This window comes from Heptranchias perlo, chromosome 32, assembly GCF_035084215.1.
Source record: "Heptranchias perlo isolate sHepPer1 chromosome 32, sHepPer1.hap1, whole genome shotgun sequence".
Taxonomy (NCBI): Eukaryota; Metazoa; Chordata; class Chondrichthyes; order Hexanchiformes; family Hexanchidae; genus Heptranchias; species Heptranchias perlo.
The window spans coordinates 3,074,619-3,100,941 of record NC_090356.1 but is presented as its reverse complement, the minus strand read 5'-3'; the positions used below and the strand labels follow the sequence as shown (position 1 = coordinate 3,100,941).

Genomic DNA, 26,323 nt, shown 5'->3' with positions numbered 1-26,323 from the left:
CAAACTCTGACTTAATGAAAACTCTGCATTATTTATCATTGCGATTAATTGTAGTATTTTCCCAGTAATGCATGTAAAATTAATGACAGTTTTCAGCTGTCATTCAACGTAGGATCAAATCTATTGTTGATGCAGCGGGCAGCTATATAGATTGCACTCCAGCCAAGCATAACCAAGAAATGAGATTCTTTTCACTGTGCTCCCACCAATCATATTTATATCATACACTCTTCGTTTATATTTTCTAAAAACTGTAGAATAATTAATTCCCATTTTTGCAGCAGATGTTCACAATAAAGGCTGCTGTCATTATCTGAGTGAATTTTCATGAGGCAATGTTGGGAAAATACAACACAATAAGGCTAATGAGCCCCATCAACAATGTTTGTAATATGGCAATATTCATTCAACCTCCCTTCATTGGTATTGCAGTGAATTCTCATAAAATAGAACTAAAATCTTGCTGACAATGTTTATTCGAATTTTGCTTTTCCTTGCTGGTCAACAAAAATTAACTGTTCAGTACATAAAAGCTCCTCCAATGGCTTAGCTGGATAATGCAGGAAACAGAAGACAGACTTGCATTTATGTATTACCTTATCAAGTGTCTCAGAAATGTCTCAAAGTGCTTCAGATACAATGACTTATTTTGAAGTTTAGTGTTTGTTATACAGGTAAACACAGCAGCATATTTTGTATAGAAGGACCCACCATCAGCAAGATCATGAACAACCAATTAATTGTTTTTGGTGATGTTGGTTGAGGGAGGAATGTAACTTAGCCGTACAGACTAGAAAGATCCCAGATTCAATTCTTGAACTATGCTAAATTTGATTAACTACAGCTCATGTAACAAGGATGTTTCAACGTTCCAATACTGGACAGTTATTATTAACATAACTATGAACTATGATATAACTCAGTAATACTAGATATAAAGCTCAACTAATTCCTTCCTCCCCACCTCCTCAATTCTCTCCCTTGGTCTCCTGCAGTCATTGACTCTTACCATAATGTGGTTCTAACTGTGTATTTTTGGTCAGCTGGATATCTAGCACAATTGAAAACCCATAACTACGCTTAAGAGACTCCAAACTAAGCTACTGAGAAATCCACACAGTTAAGAGCTTCTATTTGCCCAATATAGAGTGCACACTTTCTCCTAGAGACACACCTCACTTTCGTAAGTCCACCAAGTGCATGCAGTGTTGGAGTGCAACCATTTAAAACCATGCAGTTTACTAACACAAAGCACTGGGAAGCTTCCTGCTGCTTGTCCTATCAGGATGTGGAGATGCCGGTGATGGACTGGGGTTGACAATTGTAAACAATTTTACAACACCAAGTTATAGTCCAGCAATTTTATTTTAAATTCACAAGCTTTCGGAGGCTTCCTCCTTCCTCAGGTGAACGTTGTTGGAAACAACGTTCACCTGAGGAAGGAGGAAGCCTCCGAAAGCTTGTGAATTTAAAATAAAATTGCTGGACTATAACTTGGTGTTGTAAAATTGTTTACAATTGTCCTATCAGAACCACCCTACTACTCATTAAGGCACTGGTTTGCAAGGTTTGCTGGAGCTGAGTGGGGGGAATTCCAGCCGCTGATGACAGGTCTGCCCTCCAGGTCCCATCAGTGAACAGGTTAGCTTGTCAATCTGTAACAGTATCCTGGAGCACTGAAAACCTGCCTGGCATGGGTATCAGATTACTTATTTTCCAATAGAGATTCGGCTTTATTACAATCTTCCCTCACCAGGTGGACAGTTGAACTCTTCACAAGCATATAGCGAACAGCACAATTCAAAAAAATGAGCTCCTGAACACAGCATGGACAAACACCATAGAAATAAATGGAAGTGATAATGCAGAAACAGGCCATCTGGCCCAACGAGACCGTGTCAGTGTTTACCCTCCCTGCGAGCAAATAGTTCAAATCATATTCACCCATCCTGTCCCCATATCCCTTCAACCCCTTTTCCTTCATCCACCTATCCAATATCTAATCTTGAATGCTGACCTAGTTTCTGCCTCAACCACTAACCCCATGAATTTCACAGCTTCACAACTCTCTGCGTAAAGGAGTTTCTCCTGCACTCTGTTCTAAATTTCTTACATTTAATCTTGTATCTATGGCCCTTCGTACGTGATCCCTCAATTATCAGAAACACTCTACTTCGATCCAGCCTGTCCCATCCTTTCATAATTTAACCCTTCTATCATACCGCCACGTAATCGGCATTGTCCTTAAGAAACATCACCCAATTTTTCCACGTCTTTCTTCGTATTTGTATTTCCTCATGCCGGGCAGCATCCTAGTGAATCTCTGCACCACTGAACAATGGTTCCACCAGTTGGGAGGTGTAAAGTTTCTGAAGTAGCCACTGCTTACCTTTCTAAAATACAATCATGGTAGGTAACAAATCCTGGATATACCAATGCATGATCTCAATACCTGGCCAACCTATCACTGCAATTATTTCCCTTTCTTATCATAATCGAACTCACAACTTGGTCTTGCATTTCATACATAGACCAAGGAAAACCCTTTCTTTGCGTGCCTAGGAGTTTTGAACCACAAAGAACTTTTTGGACTCAGCTCACACGCCACAAACTTAACCTGTACTGGGACACTGCTATCGTTGAAGAAAAACAAGATTGATTAAAGCATCCATCAATTCTTCTGAGCTTGGTCCTGATGGATTGCATCCAGGCTAGGACATCCAAAAAGTCCCCCTGGTACCAATTTAAATCCACAGGGATGGGGTACACCCCGATACTTCACTCTAGTGGCCATTCTTCATGCGTGAGCTTAGATTGTGATTCTGGCAAGGTGTTTTACAAAAATAGAGATCCTCATGCAAAATCTACACATATGGATAAGCAATCATCAGGGATTGCTAGATATTTTTTTCCCCTTTCTAGCCCATTGGCATTAAAGTTAAATTGAAACATCCTAACTGCTGCTCTGACAGTCAACTCACTACAGACTGGGAACTAAACCTGGGATATGCTGATTTTTATGGTCAACTACTATACGCTGCATTTATTGACTAGTATTGGACCCTGCATTTATGCACTAGACCATAAGAACATAAGAAATAGGAGCAGGAATAGGCCATACAGCCCCTCGAGCCTGCTCCACCATTCAAGAAGTTCATGGCTGATCTTCTACCTCAAGTCCACTTTCCTGCCCTATCCCCATATCCCTTGATTCCCTTAGTGTCCAAAAAAAAGTGACCATCATGAGATCTTCTTTCTTCCTTTTATGAATTGCAATGTTTGGTAAATGTTTCTTATTTCTGTTTAAAAGTGCCTTTCACATACCAATTCTCTTTAATTAATAAAGCGTGGCTGGAGACAGCATTCCAAGGCAAAAGTGGCAGCTGTGTGTATTGGGAGCAATGAAGGCCAGCACACACCGTGTGCATTTACAATTAAGACTGGCATGAAGCATAGCAAACAGACTATAACCTGCTACAGTATTTTTATGTCTTAAAAGGTGAACCTTAAGTTTGAATTGCACTCGCAAAGAGCTGGTACAGACATGATGGGCCAAAAGGCCTCCTTCTATGCTGTAAAATTCTGATACCAGAGATGAAAATCTACTAACTATAAGGGTATTATGTGACTTAGTTTGAGACAGTCTCAATCCAGTTCCTAATAGTCATGGTCTCACAGCACAAAACTACCTCCAATTTGACATTAAGTGGCAATCTCAACCAGAGGCCACAGGCTCGTTGGTGTGGGGAATGGAAAACTGTCATGCTGGTGTAATAGGAGATGAAGTTGGAGGAGAGGAAGTTTCAGTCTGCATCTAACCAGGCAGTATCTAACTTGTTATAGCCTTGATCTGAATATACAACATCTAGATATTAGATGAGTAATATTCCAGAGCTTAAGAACATAAGAAACAGGAGGAGTAGGCCATACGGCCCCTCGAGCCTGCTCTGCCATTCATTAAGATCATAGCTGATCTTTGACCTCAACTCCACTTTCCCGCCCTATTCCCATGTCCCTTGATTCCCATAGTGTCCAAAAATCTATCGATCTCAGTCTTGAATATACTCAACGACTGAGCACCCACAGCGCTCTCGGGTAGAGAATTCCAAAGATTCACAACCCTCGGAGTGAAGAAATGTTTCCTTATCTCGGTCCTAAATGGCCGACCCCTTATCTTGAGACTATGACCCCTAGCTCTAGACTCTCCAGCCAGGGGAAACAGTCTCTCAGCATCTACCACGTCAAGTCCACTAAGAATTTTATACATTTCAATGTGATCACCTCTCATTCTTCTAAACTCCAGAGAATCTAGGCCAATTCTACTCAATCTCTCCTCGTAGGATAACCCTCTCATCCCAGGAATCAATCTAGGAATCAGTGTATTGAACACTGCAGATATAAACGAAATGTGATGGTCTTTCTGCAACTAGTGGATGAACTTTTACAATGCTTCATTAATTAATTCATTGATTGCACGATCTGCTATTTACTTTGTGGCTTTAGTTTTTTAAAATGTGTTCTGGAACGTATCATGTGCATTGGTCTGTAAAAAGTTAATAACTTATAGTTGGGTACCATATTTATTGTCATGGCAATTAATGATTCAATTTCATGGGTTGCAGAATCAACTACAAAACAATACCCACATCTGTTATATTGTGAGAGAACAACTTAAGTTATCCTGAAACAGTATCGATTATTTACAATGACATTCCTGCATTTAACTTGGTTTTAGCTTGAAAACTTGTTCCTTTCATAGCAACCAAAAGTTTTCCAAGCAGTTACTCGTTTAAAATAACAGTAATTCTATGTAGGTACAATAGAGAAACAATGAAAGTTTGTAGCTCAAGTGATAAATACACTAATATTTCTTTGCTAGCTGCTAGATTTTGCAGCCTGCTAAACATGAAAAATAATTCCTTCCCTCACCTCCAGTCAGATAGGGAGTGAACTTTCCAGCCTTGATCTGGGATCTGAGGTCAATATTGTTCACCCAGCTCCAGTGTTAGTATTACGTATTAGAACACTTCAGATATTTGATTATATTGGGAAAAACAAATCATATTTCCAGTTTACATGAGAGGGCACTTGTGCTACTTAGGATCAAAACACAACTCACACTGCCACCTACAGTAGAACAGCAGAATTTCTGGATTATGTATTCTAAATGAACACAAATACATCCAGAAGCAAACAAAAATAAATTGGAAGGGTTTCCCCAATGGCTCAGCAGGTTAAGCCAATGAGTAGCAGAACTATACAAATCAGGAAGATCCCTAACCAGTGCTGGATCAGCTGATCTCAACAGGCACGGTGATACAGGGGCTATAATTGGCTTCAGTATCCCTTGGATAGGGAATGGGAAAAAAAAAATCAGCCAGGGTTCTCGCTACCGATTTCTATCCAGTGTCTTCCGTTATATAATCTCCATGTGTGGATGTTGCATGATAATAGGATCGAGTTCAAATGTAATACCCTCCATGCAATAGTAACATGGTAACACTCACACATGAACAACAACGTCCTGGATAAGATACCAAAGTAACCAGTGCCTGTGGAATCATACCCCAAGCAAGTAGTCAATGCGTTTGCAAGAGGGGAAGGAGGAAAACAAGCAGAATTTTTTTTAAAACTATAATAATTAACCAACAGCAATCAGTCAAGCACAAGTAATGTAGGATGTGAAGTTAGATAGACAGTTCTGGGTTTTGCTCAATTTACTTGCTTGGGACGGTAGGAAGACGAAACATTACAAAATATTTTCTTAGTGGAGTAAATGGATTGCATAGAGTCAATCAAAAAGAGTCGATTATCTAGAGTTTGTGGAAGGAATAGCCCTAATGGACTGAATTACCTTTTCTCATTCATGTTTTCTGATGTTTCAATTGAGATTACATTACTAGCGAGAGATGTAGAGTGGTAACCTAAGGTATACAGAGTGTCCCCATTTTTTTTATTTTTAGAAGCTACGGTATGAATGAAGATTAAACATAGCATGTTATGCTTACTCTTCAACATATTTTCCACATACAGATACACTATGTATAACACTCATTCATTATGTGTACATTATATATCCAAAGAAGTACATCAGATTATGGCTCCAAAACTACTAACAGCAAATCACACAGGGTGATATATGCAGCCATCCTCCAATGAAGACTGTACACTTCTGTGGCAGTTACTATAATGAAGAGCTATTTTTATGCTGTACTATTATTTTATCAGTAATTCATTTTTAAACCAAAGGCTAGAAGTTATTGTTCGTAATATTAGCAGATTAATGCTTAATGCAGTCACATGATATTCTTTCATTCACTATTTAAACAAAGGTGTTGGTTAACACATTTAAAGCAATGGGTTTAAAACACTCTCTCCTCCAAGTCAGAAGGGTATGGGTTCAAGCCTCAATCCAGAGATTTTGAGCACATAATCCAGGCTGACACTCCAGTGCAGCACTGAGGGAGTACTTCAGTTTGAGGTGCCATTTTTCAACCGAGGCCCCGTCTGCCCTCTCGTGGACATAAAAGAGCCCATGGCACTATTCAGAGAAGAGTAGGGGTGTTCTCCTGGTGCCCTGGCCAATATTTATCCCACATCCAACACTTAAAACAGATTATCTGGTCATTTATCTCATTGCTGTTTGTGGGAGCTTGCTGTGAGCAAATTGGCTGCCACGTTTCCTACATTACAACAGTGACAGCATTTTAAAAAGTACTTAGTCAGCTGTAAAGCGCTTTGGGACGTCCTGAAGTTGCGAAAGGCACTATATAAATGAAAATCTTTCTTTGTACAAGGTCGCACAAACAGCAAGAGAGATGAATGATCAATTAATCTGTTTAGGTGGTGTTGGTTGAGGGAGGAAACATTGACCAGGGTAATAGGTGAACTCGCTGCTCTTTAAATAGTGCTATGGGATCTGTGGCAAAATGCCATATTTTGTCTATACCGATTTTTTGTTTTTGTTATCGCATCTTTAGCAAGAAAACCCAGTTCTGTTAAAGATAACAACCCAGTTTCTTTGATACACAATAGTCCAGGAACAGATTATATATCTACTGTAGGTATAAGGGAGACATTAACATCTTAGTGCCTTAGAACTAAAGAGGAGATTAGAAAAAGAAATTCTTTACACAGGAGGGTGGTTGGAAGATGAAATTCTCTGCAACAAACCCATTCCTGAAATAGATAGTTGCTTGAAAAACAGTAATATCAAAAGGGTATTGGGAGTGATCAGGAAAGTGGGATTAGATTAGGTGACTCTTGGAAAAAAAAACACTGGAGGGCATTTGCTAACAACTTGCATTTATGTAACGCCTTTATCTGTAGCAAAACATTCCAAAGTGCTTCACAGGAGCGTAGCCAGACAAAAATTGACACCGAGCCAAAGAAGGAGATATTAGGAGTGACTAAAAGCTTGGTCAGAGGTAGGTTTTAACCAATGGTTAATTGGAGATAACATCCAGGACTGGATATCGAACAAGCAAGCTGACCTTGCAAAGGCAGTGGAGGGATCAAGAGAGGTGGTGGTTAGGTAGAGCTGAATGTCTTCAGCGTACATGTGGAACCTGACATGTTTTCGGATGACATTGCCAAAGGGCAGCATGTAAATGAGAAAGGAGGGTGCCAAGGATAGACCCTTGGCGGACTCCAGAGGTTACAATGCAGGGGCAGGAAGAGAAGCCATTGCAAGAAATTCTCTGGATGGGTAAGAGTTGAACCAGGTGATGGCTGTCCCACTCAGCTGGACAACAGAGGAGAGGCGTTGGAGGAGGATGAACCGATCAACCATGTCAAAGGCTGCAGAAAGGTCGAGAAGGATAAGGAGGGATAATTTACCACGGTCAGTCAAGGAGAACGTCAACTGTGACTTTGATTGTGACCGTTTCAATGCTTCTCATGTAATGTTCTATGAAACATCTGCCTGCCTTTCAAGCCCCTGTACCAAACCATGTATTGAAACAGATGTGAAATTCCAGATTGGAATTGGTTAGTGTGTTTCATATGCTGCAGTAAATCCAACACCCTCTACTGGAATAGGGACAGTAGGCGATAAAGCAGCAATAAGCTCAGATGTCAACAATAAGTGGAATTAGTTTCAATGTAATTTATTTCTGAATAAATGAAATGGGCATAGTTAAGAATATTCTTGAGTTCTATTTTCCTTTGTGATGATTTCCAAGTGCGTAAGCAATAAATTAAAAAATTAATGAAATTTAAATATTCCTGATATTTTGCTTTGGGAGAGATATTAAAGTTCTACCAGTTAATTCTTATTGACAATAAAAATTGATTTCATAAAGTAATATTTGCACTGTAAAATTCAGCAAGCAGCCAAAAAACATTTCAAAAGATCAGATTTACAATCGCAACTTATTTTCTCCAGTGCGAAAATTCCGCTGTAGCCATTCCGTTTCATCCAGAGATCAGTGTTCCTAACAATTGTGGGCAAGAGAGAGAAAAAAAGATCCAGGTGGATTTTTACTTAACCTACAGCATTTACAACCTAGTATAGGTTCACTGATCTGTTGAAAATGTATCTGGAAACTCAGCTGATTAAGGTAATAAATTGCTGAGCTATACAGAATAATTCTTGATCAATGCTGAGTTAGCTGATCTCAGCTGGAATGGTGGTTGGGGCGATACAATGGCCATCAATGTCTCCTCAAATAAAAAGGGGAAAACCAGAGTGTTGCTGCTCCTAGCCCCTACCCAGTGACTACAGCTGAAAATATGTGTTTGTGGGCCTATGGTGAGGGCAGAATCAGACCTATTGATGCTCATTATCTAGGTTCACACATGAAGAACAGTCACTTAGGTATGGTATTGGAGGGCACTCAGAGCACCGCCCCTTTTCAGGAGAGAAATAGGGGAGAAAATTAGTGAAAAAGTAAGAGAAACAAAAATAATCTACAGCACATATAGTCCCAATATAGGTTCCCAGCTCTATTGAAAATAGAAGTGGGGAGGTTGCAACTGAACGATCTGGCATCCATCTGCATAGATCAGCAGGACACTTAACAGAAATCAATACAGGATCTGTAAAACCAGCAATTACTAATACACTGGGGTATGAAAAGCACTATGAAAGATGCTTAGCTCAAGTTACCAAAGTAATCACGTCTATCCAGACAGAAATGCATTTTTAGCCTAACATTTTTCAAATCCATCTAATGATGCTGCTCTCAAATACTGCATGAGCATACTATTTCTTTTGATCTATAAATCAATAATACTTGCAAATATAAGCAAATCCTGAAAAATGTTTGACATCAATATAGTCTGTAAAATCAAAATAGAAAGTTCACAGAACTGAACAAACAAAACTGTTTGTTTCTAAGCTGCTGGCAGTCCAGATTGTGGTATCAATACAATCCTAAATGGGGCATTGCAACAAATATCGACCTTTAAAGTAAAAACTGAGTAAAGGTCATACATCCTAGATTTCGTCTTTGATCTCTGGATGAAACGGAATGGCTACAGCGGAATTTTCACACTGGTGAAAATAAGATGCGATTGTAAATCTGATCTTTTGAAATTTTTTTTGGCTGCTTGCTAAATTTTACAGTGCAAATATTACTCAATGAAATCAATTTTTCAATGCTTAACAGTGATTTTAGTGCATACACAAACAGCTTTAAAAGAGGATGTCGTGTTTCACTGCAGCCTAAATAACTAAATAAAACATTTAAAAAATATAATAGGAAAGTGAAATCTTGACTTTCAGACTATCTACTTTGTGCTCTCTTCAGGTGCAATTGGTTTGGCTTCAAAATAATGGTGTTTTCCCTTCTTTTTTCAACACCATTTCCCCAGGCCACACAGTAACTACAAGAAACAACTCACTGACCTATTCTCAGACCCCTACCTATGGTGCTTTTAAGAAGTACTCAAAACCAACCTGCTGAGGACATTCCCTCTGCTTTTTCCTCCCACTTTCATTGTGGAAAGATATCTGACCTCCACCCACTTTCTCACCTTAGCGGCATGGGTCAGATAAGCAACTCCTATTCCATTATATGTTGAAGTTCCAACTCGCATTGTATTACCCACTCATATTTCCTCCCCGTTTACTCACCTCCCCAAAGGTTTGGTACAGTTGATCAGCATTCTTCATGTGTGAACCAAGACCACGAGTATCAGCAAGCCCAACCCTGTCCCTACATGGCACTTGCCAACAGGAATCCTGGATAAGAATGAGGAGCAGAAACCCTGCCTGATGTTTCCCTCCCTATCCCAGGGGCATTGTAGCCAATTGTAGCATCTCAGCTGAGATCAGCTAACTCAACAGAGACCAGGATCAAATTTGGGAGCTTCCAGGCCTGTATGGCTCCATACCACACCAAGAGTGCATTTATCCAAAAACAAAACCATCACTGCATTTGTTTTTAACACCACACACCTTCCAGGGGTGGGCTCAGCGGCCCCTATTGGTGTTAACAACTCACAAAGTCCCTGTACTGCATGCTGTCAGGGAAATGGAATTAGATTGTGAACAGGCATGAATCAATAGCAATAGCATCCCCAGCTCATGCAACTTCAGAAAGCGGTAGGCTTGGCAAAAAAAAAGTGACAGCACTCCCATTTATTATGACATTTTCAGTCCATTTGCTGCATTCTTTTAAAAGATGTTAATTTATAGTATCAGTCAGTTACAGCAGTTATACCATTAACAGCACTATGTAGGCAGGACCTATATGGCAGGGATGAGCAACCTGCAGCCCCCTAGTAATCTAGACCTCAAAGCCCAAACAACTCAATCCTATTTGTTGCTTTATCCTGTTGGAACTTAGTGGGCCAAGGTTTGGAAAGGGCTCTTTTTAGCACTGTTGTCTCATTGGCGGATAAACCCAAATCAGAACACCAGGATAGGTTAGTACCAGCAGCTTGAGATCTGTGCAAATTAATCATAACAATCATGTAAACTTTATTTGTGACCCCCCCCCCCCCTCAAGGTTCCACCTACGCACCCCATAAAGACAAATGCTTGAACATCCCTGCTATACAACATTATTTGATTTCCAGACTCAGCCTAAATAATCTGTTATAATTCTTTTTATACTATTACTAAATTATTTTATTGAATTGATCACTCCGTAACATTGTCAGAGCTGCCATTTAGGAATCACAGCATCATCCCATTATTCATTTAATGTACTCTCAAAAACATTCAAGTTGCTGAATGGTTCCAATGGTTTATAGTTGGACCAAAATTACAGGCTGAAGGTATTTAAAGAAAATTGGGGACAAACAGAAAACAAAACACTGACCTCAATTGCAAACCACCCCTCTTTAACCTGGCTTTGCATGCACAATGTCTACAGTGTTTTAAACAGTCAGTTATGAGTAAAGCGAGAAACAAACCTAGGAATGTTTTTATTTCAGCTTTCCAGCAAAGTGGGTCTAATCAGCACCCAAATCAGACTAACCACTGTGTATTTCCAGCACTGTTTTTATTCCACTTAAACCCATTTGATCTTTTTCCCATTCCCAGACACTACATGACAGGTGAAACAGTTGCACTTTACAAGCTTAATAAGTGAGAAACTAATCCAAAGAGTTAAAGCTCGTTATAACATTCATAAGCACCGTCAAAATAGCTACTATTGAGTTTAATTGAGCTCCTTTCCCAACTTCAGAAGGGATCAGGGAAAAGGTTTGCTCATAATGAGAAATTTGTTGTGACAGCACAAATTGATATGGCTGTTAACATAAGATACGGGATCCTGGGCTTTATAGAGGCATAGGGTACAAAAGCAAGGAAGTTATGCTAAACCTTTATAATTATAGAATCATAGAATGGTTGCTACATAGAAGGAGGCCATTTAGCCCATTCCCATTCACCTGCAGTCCTGCAAATCATTTCCCTTCAAGTATTTATTCAATTCCTTTTTAAGAGCCACGATTGAATCTGCTTCCACCACCCTTTCAGGCAGCGCATTCCAGATCATAACTACTCGCTGCGTAAAAAGGTTTTTCCCCACATCGCCTTTGGTTCTTTTGCCAATCATCTTAAATCTGTCTCCTCTGGTTCTCGACCCTTCCGCCAATGGGAACAGTTTTTTCTTCATTTACTTTATCTAAACCCTTCATGATTTTGAATATCTCTATCAAATCTCCTCTCAACCTTCTCTGCTCTAAGGAGAAGAACCCCAGCTTCTCTAGTTTATCCACGTAACTGAAGTCCCTCATCCCTGGAACCATTCTAGTAAATCTTTTCTGCACCCTCTCTAAAGCCTTCACATCTTTCCTAAAGTGCGGTGCCCAGAATTGGACACAATACTCCAGTTGTGACTGAACTAGTGTTTTATAAAGGTTCAACATAACTTCCTTGCTTTTGTACTCGATGCCTCTATTTCTAAAGCCCAGGATTCCGCATGCTTTTTTTAAAAATTGTTTTCTAAACCTGTCCTGCCACCTTCAAAGATTTGTGCGCATAAATCACTGGTTAGGCCTCAGCTGGGGTATTGTGTCCAATTCTGGGCACCACCCATTAGGAAGGGTGTCAAGGCCTTGGAGAGGGTACAGAGGAAATTTACTAGAATGGTACCAAGGATGAGGGTCTTCAGTTACGTGGAGAGACTAGAGAAGCTGGGATTGTTCTCCTTACAGCAGAGACGGTTAAGGGGAGATTTAATAGAGGTATTAAAAATTATGAAAGGTTTTGATAGAGTAAATAAAGATAAACTGTTTCCACTGGCAGGAGGGTCAATAACCAGAGGACATAGATTTAAGATAATTGGCAATAGAACCAGAGGGGAGATAAGGAGACTTTTTTTTTAACGCAGCGAGTTGTTATGATCTGGAATGGACTGCCTGCAAGGGCGGTGGAAGCAGATTCAATGGTAACTTTCAAAAGGGAAAAGGATATATACTTGAAAAGGAAAAATTTGCAGGGCTATGGGGAAAGAGCAGGGGAGTAGAACTAATTGGATAGCTCTTTCAAAAAGCCGCACAGGCACGATGGGCCGAATGGCTGCCTTCTGTGCTGTTTTATTCTATGACAAGGATTGACTGAATTTTTTTGTTAAATGAGTTTACAACACAAGACAACTCCTACCTATATAGTATGCTATTTGAGAATCAAAAACTAAATGCACCTGTGTCAGATATGTTGGGCCTAATAGCTTTTTCCCATTTCTAATAATTCTTACAACGATGGCATCTCAAAATCGTCAATGGTATCAGTAGGAGATAAGGAAGGCATGTTACATAGATAATGGCCTGCTGTTGGGTGAAGCAATCCTGTAACAACACTGAACAAATGCTGGTGTTGCTGAGATGGAGCAGCCCGGTCAAAGGGGAAGGAATAGGTTCGCAAAGAGAAAAATTGAGATAAATCAAAGTGCTTTCACACCAATAGTGTACCACTGGCAGCAGCTGCCTATTACTCCTAACAATGATAAAGGAAGATAATTCTCTGCCTCCGACAGTGTCCATGATGCAACTTTTCATTGAGTCCAACAGAGCAGTAGAAAACAGAGGCCTTTTCCTATTAGCCCTCCAACTGAGATCAATGATACACAGGTGCATTAGAGATGAAAGCAGAAATCGGATCCCCACTTGAGCACTGTTCTTCCAAAGCTCTATCAGTATAAAAAGCCTCAAAAGATACAGATGAAAAATTGATAAAATGACAGGCAGCTGAAGTGCACGATCATGCGAGAGAGACTGGAATTCTGCTTTCTATATTAGCCAGACTGCTAATTCAACTGTCTCATGAATAGTGCAAATATCACTGCTCGTTGGTTCAGGAACATAGAGAAATGGGTCAACTTTTTCCTAAAGAATTTACAACATGTACAGAGATTATTTGCTGCATGTCTTTGCCACTGTATTTACCTCTGTGCTGATGCAAAAGGTTAATTTCCAACCAACTTATTATATTTTTGCTTGCAAAAGCTTTCCATCCACCGACCCTACTTTAGCCAACTTTGTCAGAGATTTCCAAATGATTCTAGTAGCAATACTTTAGGCCCAAATGTTTTGTGATTTTACTGCCTCATCATTTTTCCCTCCTCCCAACAATCCTTCCCCCCATCCCCCCAACTGTAATTGTATCACAACAAATGCCTAGTATTTTGAATCCAAACTGTGTCTTCTGACACTAATCGTATCACTATTAATGTGCAGCTCATTAAGTGCCATGCATTTCACACCTTGCATACTTCATCTGCCAGTTTAGCTCCTTAATCAGCTAATTTTGCAGAAGCTCTGAATCAGCGCCTGAGCTCCAACCCTCTGATCTGTTGATATTTACAAATTTTACTCCCAGTATGTGGACACAGGCTCAGCATTAAACTTTTCCTTTTAAAATTACAGCAATGTACATACCTTCTATCATGTATACAACATGCTACTGAGTTCAACACACATGTAAAGGTGACACCAGCTCAAAACTGTGTCTTGCCTCTCAACATCAAGCACTAAACTGAGCACTTTAAACATATTTGAAGATACAATGCAATTTTAAACTCTAATTTGAAATGGGAACATTTAGTTTGAAAGATGCTTTTAATACTTAGGTTCTGCTCACCATACCAGGTATACCAAAAAACAGGAGCTTTGTCAGCTGTTATTCTGCAACCAGCTATCTAGCTTGACAACATCCACCTGTTAAGTAAATGACTGCAAGTACTATACTGCAAACTGCTGAGCAGCACATGGGTATTCACAGTCTGAGCAAAGTAAACTGCTCAGGTGAGGGCAGGATTTCCCCAACAGCTGTAGCAGGTGCGAAGCTCTGTAGCAGGTGCGAAGCTCTGTTTCACTCCTGAGTCAAGTCAGGCCATAACTCCACATTTATGTTATGACTTTGGTGGCAGTATACCAACTCGTGTAAATGCAGCCTAAAATGCCATTTTTTTTCTAAACAAGCAGCACTGTTTTATACAGTATTTTAAATTATATATCAAGGTGTCCTCCAACCCTAGATACCCTTGCCAGAATATCTACTTTCTAACACTATAGAATTTGGCCTCGAGGTGCCACAGAAATCTAGCGTGGGCAATACTAAAACATGTAAAATGTGCTACATATAAAAATGTGCTTGTTATAAGGCAAGGTACATTACGTAAAGAACATCAAATCCTAAATAGACCAGCTGAAATTGATAATTCATCATGAGAGAAGAGTTTCTCTGTTCACTATTTGCATCAAAATAGTAAATACATTAATTATTCTTATGCTTATGATTTTACTATGACAATAAAAGGAAATCTATTCCCCATGTGCAGAATTACAAGGATTAGATGTATTGGTAAATCAAATTTGCATTCCTTGTTTAGTGTCTGCTAAACTAATACATAATTATAAAATGCTGACAATATGAATATTACTACAACTGTAAAAAAAAATAAAAGCAACTTCAAGACATCTAAACTACTGCTTTCCTACCTCCTTAGCACAACATTGTCATTTGTTGTTTATTCCCCAATAAAGAGACACAAAAACTGTACACTGTTCAAATCATGGGTATTGCAGTATTGTGATATTTTATGAGATGTAAAATATAGAATAAGTTTACCTACTTGGCAAAGAAAATGGGTGAACAAAAACATCTAACTGGTGGAGTCATGCAGCGGTATGATGTAGGATCTACCCTAAAATCCTCCACATGCGGTGTTCCTGATCACATCCGTACTAATATAGGAAAGCAAATAGCAGAAACCATACACCTCCTCACAGAGGGGCTGAAAATTGGAATAACGGTCACCTCCAGCAGTGCTCACACACTTCCATTGCCATTAGCAGGTGTTTGTAAAAAAGGCGACAGCACTTTCACCCTCTGTTTCAAGCCAGGATGGTATATGGCACGGGGAGATGCCTCCCAAAAAACACCAGCAAAGGATCGATCTCATGACACACAGCAAAAAAGTGGGGGGATTGATCAATGTAGAATTACATAGAATTTTACAGCACAAAAACAGGCCATTCGGCCCAACTGGTCTATGCCAGTGTTTATGCTGCTCACGAGCCTCCTCTCATCTCACCCTAATCTGTATAAATATGATATCAAACAGCACCAGAGCATTATTACTGAGCTCCTTACCATTGCCAGTATGGGTTGAGAGGAATAATCTACAATTAAAGTGAGGGAGCAAGGACAATGGTGGAATGGAAATTATTTCTATATTCCAACCAAAACAGTATCATTTGGTAGCCCTGGTCACAATGCAACTGCAGGTCACGTATAACGCAGAACTCCAAAGCATACCTCAATGTTAATCTCAGAATAGCCTCTCACAGAAAACTAGCATGACATCTGATTTCCCTGTTCAATTTTTTTGCCATGAGTGAAACTGAACAACTGCCAATGGATACTGAATCTAAGCAGTTTTGTATTGTGGGATTAAACCTACTAGGAGCTGAATCCAGACTGCCCAGCCCACTTGAGCAAGGCCATTAACAGCCATTACAGGACAGAGACTTTAATTCCATCTATCTGAGCTGGATCTGAACCCAAGTCCTGAGGGAGAAAGGGTATTGTTCTAAAATCTAACACAATATGCTATATTGTGCCATTTAATGTGTTCAACAGGATGATCAATTTACAACACTAAATGCAATGTCCTTTGCTTTTCCCACTAACGCGCAATGTATCTTGTAATTGAATTATCCAGCAAGGTACAAGGTCTAAAATAGTGAAGTCTCTATTCCTGTGGTAAACTTCAACCACACCAATTTAAATGCAGTGATTCCTAATTCTTGTAGCATTAGAGCTTTTTTAAAACTCAGAGCTTTTTTAAACCCAATCAATTAAAATGTGTTAAGCCAGCACCTCACGCTTGTTCAACAAATTCATCCAGTGAGTAGCTGAGTCATACACACCAGGAACATACTGGATTCAATCCTGACACCTGCAGATAGTGCATATTTGTGGATGTCAGGTGAAGACATTGGGCTTGGTCATGAGGCCCCGTATAATCAAATTGTATGCTGGTACTCACTGTCAAAGCTCACACATGAACAATTGCTAATTGGGCACGGTACCTGAGCGAAACTGGGCTCATGAATCCCATATCCCAGCAGCACTCCCAGGAGCACAAAGGAGAAAACTGTTGAGAATTAAAAAAACAAAAAGGCGTTGAACCCCTGTGTACGAAGCTGCTTCTCTCTCGAAGCCTTTGCTTAGTTCCCACTTCAGGTGGGAGGGAGGTAGGTTTGCACAATGTCCTCCTCAGCACAAGTACATCCAGCCCACAGTTTGATGCAGAGGGCTCGGGAGAGAGTTGGAGTGAGAGGTCCGAATGAGGAGTATTTATACGGTAGCCATTTTTGAAACAGAAAGACTGAAACCCAATTTCACAATTCATAAATTGTTAGTGTAATTTTTTGATATGATATATCACCGTTTATTATTAGTGACACTGCAAGTAATGATCCAATGCAATAAATCTAAATACCAGTTTCAGTTTAATTGGAAAATTCAAGCCTGCATAATACATCCTAACAAATTCAGTAATGCATCAGTGACAAATGTCATTGCATTTCAAAGCAGGGCCGCTCCAGAACTCAGAAGAAAGTAACATCACCATTAGGTACAGAAAGAAAATGTCAGTGGCTGAATTAACAAAGAAAGGCCTGCAGCAGACACACAGCATTTATAAGTCTGACATCAAGCCATTATGTCAGTAAGAAATTAACTGCAACACAACTCAAAAAACAGCAATCTCATCCAGTTAAGACAAATGCTACAATTCATTAGGTTTAAGGGTGAAAGCTCTGCATTTTTTTTGTCAACATCACCGTTCATAGGTTTACACAGCGGCAGACAATTTATTGGCTTTTATGAAGTGAATTTTTCCGCATCAATGCATTCTAAGTGCATTGCTGGTGCCCCTCCGGAACTTAAAATTAGCTGCTCTGGAAATCGAGGTCTTGGGTTAATGGGAGATCCAAATTAGTGTTCTTGGGCATAGTTTCTAGGATACCCTGTCTTAAATAAAAGATAATTACATTCTAAGAGATGAAGAAATCTCTTATAAACTCTGAAGTCCTGGGTGGCATTAATGTTTTTGAAGATTCAGTTAGTTATCACTGGAAGTGTTCATGGATAAATGCTTAGTGAGAGTAGGATTAAGCTCGGTTGTGATAGCCCAGTGGTTGAACAGCCTGTTAGCATCCACTTTCTAGGCACATCAATAAAGGGTGCAAGTATCAGAGAACAATCAGCATCTACAGAACTGTACCACAAAAAGGAGTTAGCACCATCAGGAGAGCAGCAAGGAAGGTGAGAAAACTGGCAGAAAAAAAAAACTGACGGAGTGGCAGGAAGTGGATTTGATCTCGCATTATCTCATTCCTAATCTCGGCACGTCACAGTGGTACGGTTAAGTGGAGACCAGGAGCCCCCATATAGGATGGGTGGGAAAACCTACAGGGATCTTATTGCCAGGCTGCTTTCATGCACTTCCCTGTAGCTGGTTCAGAGTGGCATTGGCAGAGGTCTTGGAGCAGGCTAACCACCCAACCCCTCAGCCACAGATGGTTTGGCAACAAGAGGGGGGAGAAAATAAGAGGATGGGGAGCAAACTCAGATGGAAAATACTCTCCAAATGAAATAAAATATAGCTTTGGTGATGGTGTGTATTTTTGTTTGTTGAGAAAGTGAATGTCCACAGGCAGATGAACAATCAAATTACTTTATAACAACAGGAACAGTATCACAGTACCTACTGCAAAGTCATGCAATACCACCAGCTGTTTATTTCAATGCTTTTCAAAATCACTGATCAACAAGTGTCAAATAGGTTACAATCATAAAAATAGCAAACGCTTCACAAAATGTCACAATGTATCACTGCAGCCTGGCCCCACATCAGTAATAGCAAGTCTGTCTGAAAATGGTACAAAAAAAGTAAAAGATGAAAAAAACATATTGTATAAACAAAATACCTACCCAGAGTGAGTGGTTTACAAAAGACAACAGACAACTCATGACTCATATTACCAGTCAGTGTTTTTTTTTGTAAACATGACAGCAACACTGAGTCAAGAAGTCTTGCTGGAAAATAGAAGGGAGGAACCTATCCCAACCAATTATTTGCTACTTCATAAAAACATCCAAACAAATACTTTCCAATAGCCTGCAAAACTCCTTTCTAAGTTTCAGACAAAAATAACAGAATGTTGGTGAAACGCATGGCTACCATAACAAAGTTGCTGATAACAGAAAGAAACTCAACACCTTTCTCATCAATACAATGCAGTAATCTGACCATCGGCTGTTGTAACAATCTACAATTACCTTAAATTACAACATCCCAGGAACAAGTCATGCAAAAGATTCACACATTCGCTGGTGGTGCTTGAATTTCAGTCAAATTTGCACAGGGCTCAGGTCTCAGGACTTCAAAATCAGTCAATAAACAGGGAAGTGAAGTCAGTGGGAAATGGTTGTCAATGTGTACAGGCTGATTATTTACATTTTAAAATTAATAATAAAAGGCTCATGACTGACATTGACAGGCACTGCAAATGCTTGTGAGGCTTAACTTTGGATTCAATTAGTTAGGCAAAACAGGTCTCCCCAAAAGCTCGGTGAGTTGATCCAGTCAGTAGCTGAACCATGCAGGTCCAGTCGCCCCGTATGTGCTGAGGTAGCTGACCTCAGCTGGAGCAGCAGTACTGTTGCCAAAAATGGTCTCACTGAACATCGGGGGAGCTGTATTTTTTAAAAAACTTTTAAAGCCAGCATCTTCTGTGAGAAAGTTAGTACTGCAACCAAATATTTAACATGTTTCACAAAATAAAAAAAATCTGCTACATTCAACCAATTCAGGTTATACCTTCGTGCTAACTCGGTTGGGTAGAGTCACTCAAACACTTTGAGCCCTTTGTGTAGCCGAGAAAATGTGTTAAACAAGGATACATTAGTACCTTCCACTGGCTACCATGACAAAGTTGCTGATAACAGAAAGAAACTCAACTCCTTTCTCATCAATACAATGCAGTAATCTGACCATCGGCTGTTGTAACAACCTGCATACATTACCTTAAATTACAACATCCCAGGAACAAGTCATCAGATAATACAAGTCATGTAACATTAGTAGTGTAAGAAACAGCAGTAAGATCCATTCTTAAAGGGGTGGATTTTTTTTTAAATCAAATCTTTCTGAATCTAATATTTAGTAGAATCCACAAAAGGTTGGGGTAGAAAATTAAAAAAAAAATCTTTCTAACCAGATGAGCATATAAAGTAGTAGCAATTTTGTTGACCTACTAAAAATTCACTTATCCACAATTTTTTTACAAATGCACGAAGTCTTCCTTAAAAAAATAATCTGCAAATGTTCACTTCAATGAAACATTACTGGAAAATGGATTTTTGCAACTCAGCTAAAGATTTCTAAGTGAATCAGAAATAAATTAAAATGTTGTTGTCAACTAAATACACAATTACTACCATCAGGGACGAATAGGATTTAACTGTATAGTTAGTATTTTAAAAATACATGCGATAGAAAAATCAAAAGGGCAATGATTTACAAACCAAAGACTCGTGTGATTTGGAACTTATAATGTCCAAAAATGTATGCAAAAATGAGCTGTTTATTCACAATTTGCAACAATTATGAGAAAAGATCACAGCAGTGTTACAGAAGAGGTTGCATGAGGATTAGTGGGGAAAAAAAACAGGTTTTGAAAGCCTGAATCAAAGGCAGCGAATGAAAAAATAGCATCAATCGCTGACATGTGGTAGATCATCAAATCTTACGTACAGCATTTCTCATTCTTCGATTAAAGGAATATATCCATACTTCAGGTAATGTGCCTACTCTAACTGATATCTGTGCCTTTAGGCCAAATCTTCGTCGCCCCCCCACCCCACTCCAATCAAAAGTGTTGACTGCTCGTTGGGGTATGTTGACTCCGAAGTGGCTATCATGCGTGTGTGAGCTGAAACCGTAAGTGCAGCCAAACTATAGAACCATGGGAGAATCACCCGTGAACTCAATCCTGTCTACATCCAACATTTACAGCAAGGGTCACTGAACAGGGATTTGGGGTGGGAATCATGGCCAATTTTCTACTCCCTAGCTCAGATGTGTTAAGGCTAAATATAGCCCTCTAATATTCACCGTAGCTAACATCAGCTAACTCCGCAAAGTCTAGGTATTGATCTTGGGACCCTATGTCTTAGCTACTTTTTGGATAAACTCTCTGAACCATTAAGTAGTTTCTTTAGGGCAGTTTTAAACCAAAAGCAGGCAACTTTTACTTTCTGTAACTTATAAGGGCAACAATATGTGGTCCTCTTAAGTTTCTTTAGGCAAAAGGTGGCATTATAAGCATAAAACCAGAGATAAAAGATTTATATCGAGTTACAGCACAGAAACAGGTCATTCAGCCCAACTGGTCTATGCTGCCATTTATGCTCCACACAAGCCTCCTCCCTCCCTACTTCATCTAACCCTATCAGCATATCCTTCTATTTCTTTCTCCCTCATGTGCTCATTTAGCTTCCCCTTAAATGCATCTATGCTATTTGTCTCAACTACTCCTTATGGTAGCACATTCCAGATTCTAATCGCTCTTTGGGTAAACAAGTTTCTCCTGAATTCCCTATTGGATTTATTAACATCTATTTTATATTTATGACCTCTAGTTTTGGACTCCCCACAAGAATCATAGAATGGCTACAGCAGAGAGAGGCACCATTCAGCCCATCGAGCCTGTGCCAGGCAAGTAGAAACATTGTCTTAAAGACCTCTATCAGGTCACACCTCAGCTTTCTCTTTTTTTAAAGAAAAAAAGTGCCTCCACCTGTGCAGCCTTTCCTGATAAATATATCCTTAGTTCTGGTATCTTTTTTGCACCCTCTTCAATGCCTCTATATCCTTTCTATAATGTGGAGACCAGAACTGTGCACAGTACTCCAAGTGTGGTCTAACCAAGGTTCCATACAAGTTTAACAAAACTTCTCTGCTTTTCAATTCTATCCCTCTAGAAATGAACCGCGGTGTTTGATTTGCCTTTTTTATGGCCTTATTAACCTGAGTCGCTACTTTTAGTGATTTGTGTATCTGTACCCCTGGATCCCTTTGCTCCTATTATAGTATCATAATAGGTACAGCACAGGAGGACATTCAGCCCATCGTGCCTGTGCTGGCTCTTTGAAAGATCTATCCAATTAGTCCCATTCCCCTGCTCTTTCTCCATTGCCCTGTAAATTCTTTCCCTTCAGGTATTTATCCAATTCCCTTTTGAAATTACTATTGAATTTGCTTTCACTTCCTTTTCAGGCAGTGTATTCCAGATCTTTAAAACTCACTACGTAAAAAAATGTTTCCTCATGTCGCCTCTGGCTCATTTGCCAATCACCTTAAATCTGTGACCTCTGATTACTGACCCTTCTGCCATTGGAAACAGTTTCTCCTTATTTACTCCATCAAAACCCTTCATGATTTTGAACAGCTCTATCAAATCTCCCCTTAACTGTGTGTTCTAAGGAGAACAACCCCAGCTTCTCCAGTCTCACCACATAATGAAGTCCCTCATCCCTGGTATCATTCTAGTAAATCTCTTCTGCACCTTCTCTAAGGCCTTGACATCCTTCCTAAAGTGTGGTGCCCAGAATTAAACACAATACTCCAGCTGAGGCCTAATCAGTGTTTTATAAAGGTTTAGCATAACTTCTTTGCTTTTGTACTCTTTGCCTCTATTAATACAGCCCAGGATCTCATATGCTTTTTTTCTTAAACAGTCTTCTCAACTTGTCCCGCCACCTTCAAAGGTTTGTGTTCCTGCACCCCCTTTAAAAGTGTACCATTTAGTTTATATTGCCTCTCCTCATTCTTCCTCTATCCCATTTAACCTATTATCCAAGCAGTATGAGGCCTCCTTATTCTCCCTACCAAAATGCACCACCTCACACTTATCTATATTGAAATTCATTTGCCAATTATACGCCCATTCTGGAAGTTTATTAATATCCTGTAGCATTTTGATACATTCTTCCTTTGTATTTACTATACCCCCCAATTTGGGTGTCATCTGCAAATTTTGAAATTGTACTTCTGATTCCCGCATCCAAATCGTTAATGCAAATTGTGATCAACAGTGATCCCAGCATCGATCCCTGTGGAACTTCACTTCCCACCTTTTGCCAGTCTGAGTAGCTACCCTTAACCCCTACTCTCCGTTTCCTGTTTTGTAGCCAACTTGCTATCCATTCTGTAACCTGTCCCAACTTCACATGCGCTGACCGTAGTCATTCATCTACCTTAGCGAAGGCCTTTTGAAAATTCAAATATATTACATTACATCTACATTACCCTTAGCTACTTTTCATTACTTCTTCAAAGAATTCAATAAGGTTGGTCAAGCATGGCTTTCCTTTCCAAAATGCATGTTGACTATTGTTTATTATACTTTCGTTCTCTAGATGTTTTTCTATTACATCTTTGAGTAAAATTCCATTATCTTACCTACCACAACTTATAACAATGAGGGCAATAATCACCCATAGGTTACAACTGATCCAAGATTTCTGTACCATGAGCCAGGCATCGATTGTGGTCATACCGATATTGGGAAAACTTGCTCAGTCTTTCCTTTAACAGGCACTGTGGGTCGAATAACACGTGCGTTTGAGTGACTTCTGATCCTGGCATCAGTGAATTGTTTTCCTTAGAATCACTGTGGACTTGAAGCCTAATGCTGAAGGGTAGGGTTCTTAGTTTGAGCCCCTTAGGGGAATTGTGTACAGATTTAAGCCTCAAAAAGCTTCAGTTAACAAAGTGGCTAGGCTTTCAAGTCTACTTTGGCTTTATCAAAGACAGACCAAGAATGCATGTTTTGGTTTTGATTATTTTCTTTCGTTCTAGCAAGATGCCGAGTTTCTGGTTAGAGCATTTGCTGATCCTTGCTGGCACAGTTCCGCGGAGTGTAATCTCTAATTGACACTTTAAAAAAAATACCCTGTTGAAGAGTTAGCAAACATAGGTTTTGCCTTCTCTTGAGACCTTATACATTATCCATATCACTGGAATTGGAGATTTCCTACCAAAGGCAGCAAAGTAACTGTTTAATGGCAGTTTGATAAGAATGGTAGTGGTGATCCCACAGAGCCTTTCACTGATAGAAAAAGAGACAAAACTCTTACATGATTGGTAAACAGCAATTTCCATTCTGTGGAGCCAAGTAGCCCTCTACGCCAGCACTGAGAAATGATTTAACACATCAATCTATGTTATAAAAACCTGACCAGTTGCGTCCCATAAACAACACTTCCCATGATCCATTAGTAAACACCCACGGAACGATCCATTAGTAAACACCCACGGAATGATTCCAAAGTGCTAATTACTTCTTTCACTTTTCAAACTAGGTCAGGCTGAATTTTGCTGTTGGTTAGCTCAGCCAGGTACAAAACTCAGCAATGGTAAATCAGTGTCCTCTGACTTCTAATTTCCAGGGAGCAATTCGTACTGATTCATTCCTGATTGACACCATCTCTGCTGATCTCCTGTAGCATGTAGGAACAGCAAGCAATTAGGAAAGCAAATGGCATGCTGGCCTTTATTGCAAGGGGGTTGGAGTACAAGAGTAAGGAAGTCTTACTACAATTGTACAGGGCTTTGGTGAGACCTCACCTGAAGTACTGTGTACAGTTTTGGTCTCCTTATCTACTTGCCTTGGAGGCGGTGCAACAAAGGTTTACCAGATTAATTCCTGGGATGTCCTATGAGGAGAGGTTGAGTAGAATGGGCCTACACTCTCTGGAGTTTAGAAGAATGAAAGGTGATCTCATTGAAACATATAAGATTCTGAGGGGGCTTGACAGGGTAGATGCTTAGAAGTTGTTACCCCTGGCTGCAGTGTCTAGAACTAGGGGGCATAGTCGCAGGATATGGGGTTGGCCATTTAAGACTGAGATGAGGAGGAACTTCTTCACTCAGAGGGTTGTGAAGCTTTGGAATTCTCTACCCCAGAGAGCTGTGGATGCTGAGTCGTTGAGTATATTCAAGGCTGAGACAGATAGACTTTTGGACTCTAGAGGAATCAAGGGATATGGGGATCGGGCAGGAAAGTGGAGTTGAGGTTGAAGATCAGCCATGATCTGATTGAATGGCAGAACAGGCTCGAGGGGCCGTATGGTCTACTCCTGCTCCTATTTCTTATGTTCCTCTTCCTGCTTCATAAAATATCATTTTCCTATTGACTGCAAAGTAGCAATTCACTCTGGTGAAATTATACCCATGACTCAGGGAAGTTTCAAAACACTGAATTTGGGAGACACAAAAGTTCTGTCTCAACAGTTTGCTCGTAGACACAATCTTTTGGCAACTGTTGTGAAGAAATCCAGCCTGTTGCACAAATGTCTCTCTGTGGCAGTTTCAGTAAAGAATATGTAGACTCTAGTCTCACTGTCAGGTCTATACAGTACACCACCTAAAAGATGACCTCCTTTCTGTAGTGCCTACTGATTCAGTGAACAGATTTCCCAGTAAAAATGGGAAATTGGTTTTAAACAGTGGCTAGGTTCCCCAATTTTTACATAAAGAACGCAAACATTTTTAGGAACAGGATATAGCATTAGACCTAACAAATCCATCTCTTTGATGGATATCAACCCACCCCTCTCAATGTTCCTCAATCACTTCTCTCTCTACCAGCATCACATGTTTGCCTCTTGATTCTATTTACAGTGTCCATTTCCATGACTGTCCCTAGTAAGTTGTTCTATAAGTCTACTTTCCTAATTTTAATCTTGTGTACAAACCATCATTTTAGCATGCGGGATGTGTTACAGGAAACATCAGATATGTTTCAATTGTCAACAAACGATGAATCATAGTGAATGAAAGAACATTCCCCTTACCTATACTTCATGCCTGTCTGATAGGCTGTGCAATTCTCCAGTGACAGACAGTGCATTATGAGAAACTCCTCCATCTTCTTCGTCTGGACCAAGGCTCTGACTTCTCGGAGCTTCTGCATCTCGATCGTATCGGTGTGCCGCACCTGATTCAGACCCTGATCTGAATGATATCTAGTTATTCGCTCCTTCAAGTTTTCAGTGTATGACATGGACAACATTTTCTCAATTGTCTTGGGAATCTGCAGATTTTCAGGTTGCACATTTTTGCATGAGAAGCCCCGATTTACACTTGGTAGGGCCCTACTCTCACTAATGTTACATCTAGGAGTGGTGAACATGGTATGAGGTGATGAAGGACATTAACTAATCAGACCAAATACTTTAGACCATGCTGTCTAAATATAGTACCACTTACATGTTCACGAGCTACGCTATCCTGGATGCCAACAAACAAGCAATCTAGCATTCTGTAATTGGATCTCACATTGTTAC

At 39.8% G+C, this 26,323-nt stretch overlaps 1 protein-coding gene across 7 annotated transcripts in view; it reads right to left on the bottom strand.

Moving 5' to 3' along the window:
• Positions 1-26,323, bottom strand: part of kcnab2a (potassium voltage-gated channel subfamily A regulatory beta subunit 2a) — a 274,196-nt gene that overhangs the window by 119,181 nt on the left and 128,692 nt on the right. Inside the window, exon 1 of one of the 7 annotated variants that reach the window (XM_067970201.1) lies at positions 25,832-26,083. The exons of 5 other annotated variants lie outside the window; for them this stretch is intronic. In XM_067970201.1, coding sequence (XP_067826302.1) covers positions 25,832-26,049 — 218 coding nt within the window. In that variant the 5' untranslated portion in view covers positions 26,050-26,083. Of the gene's footprint in view, positions 1-25,831; positions 26,084-26,323 lie in introns of those variants that run through there. One more of the 7 variants, XM_067970207.1, reaches the window with a different exon arrangement.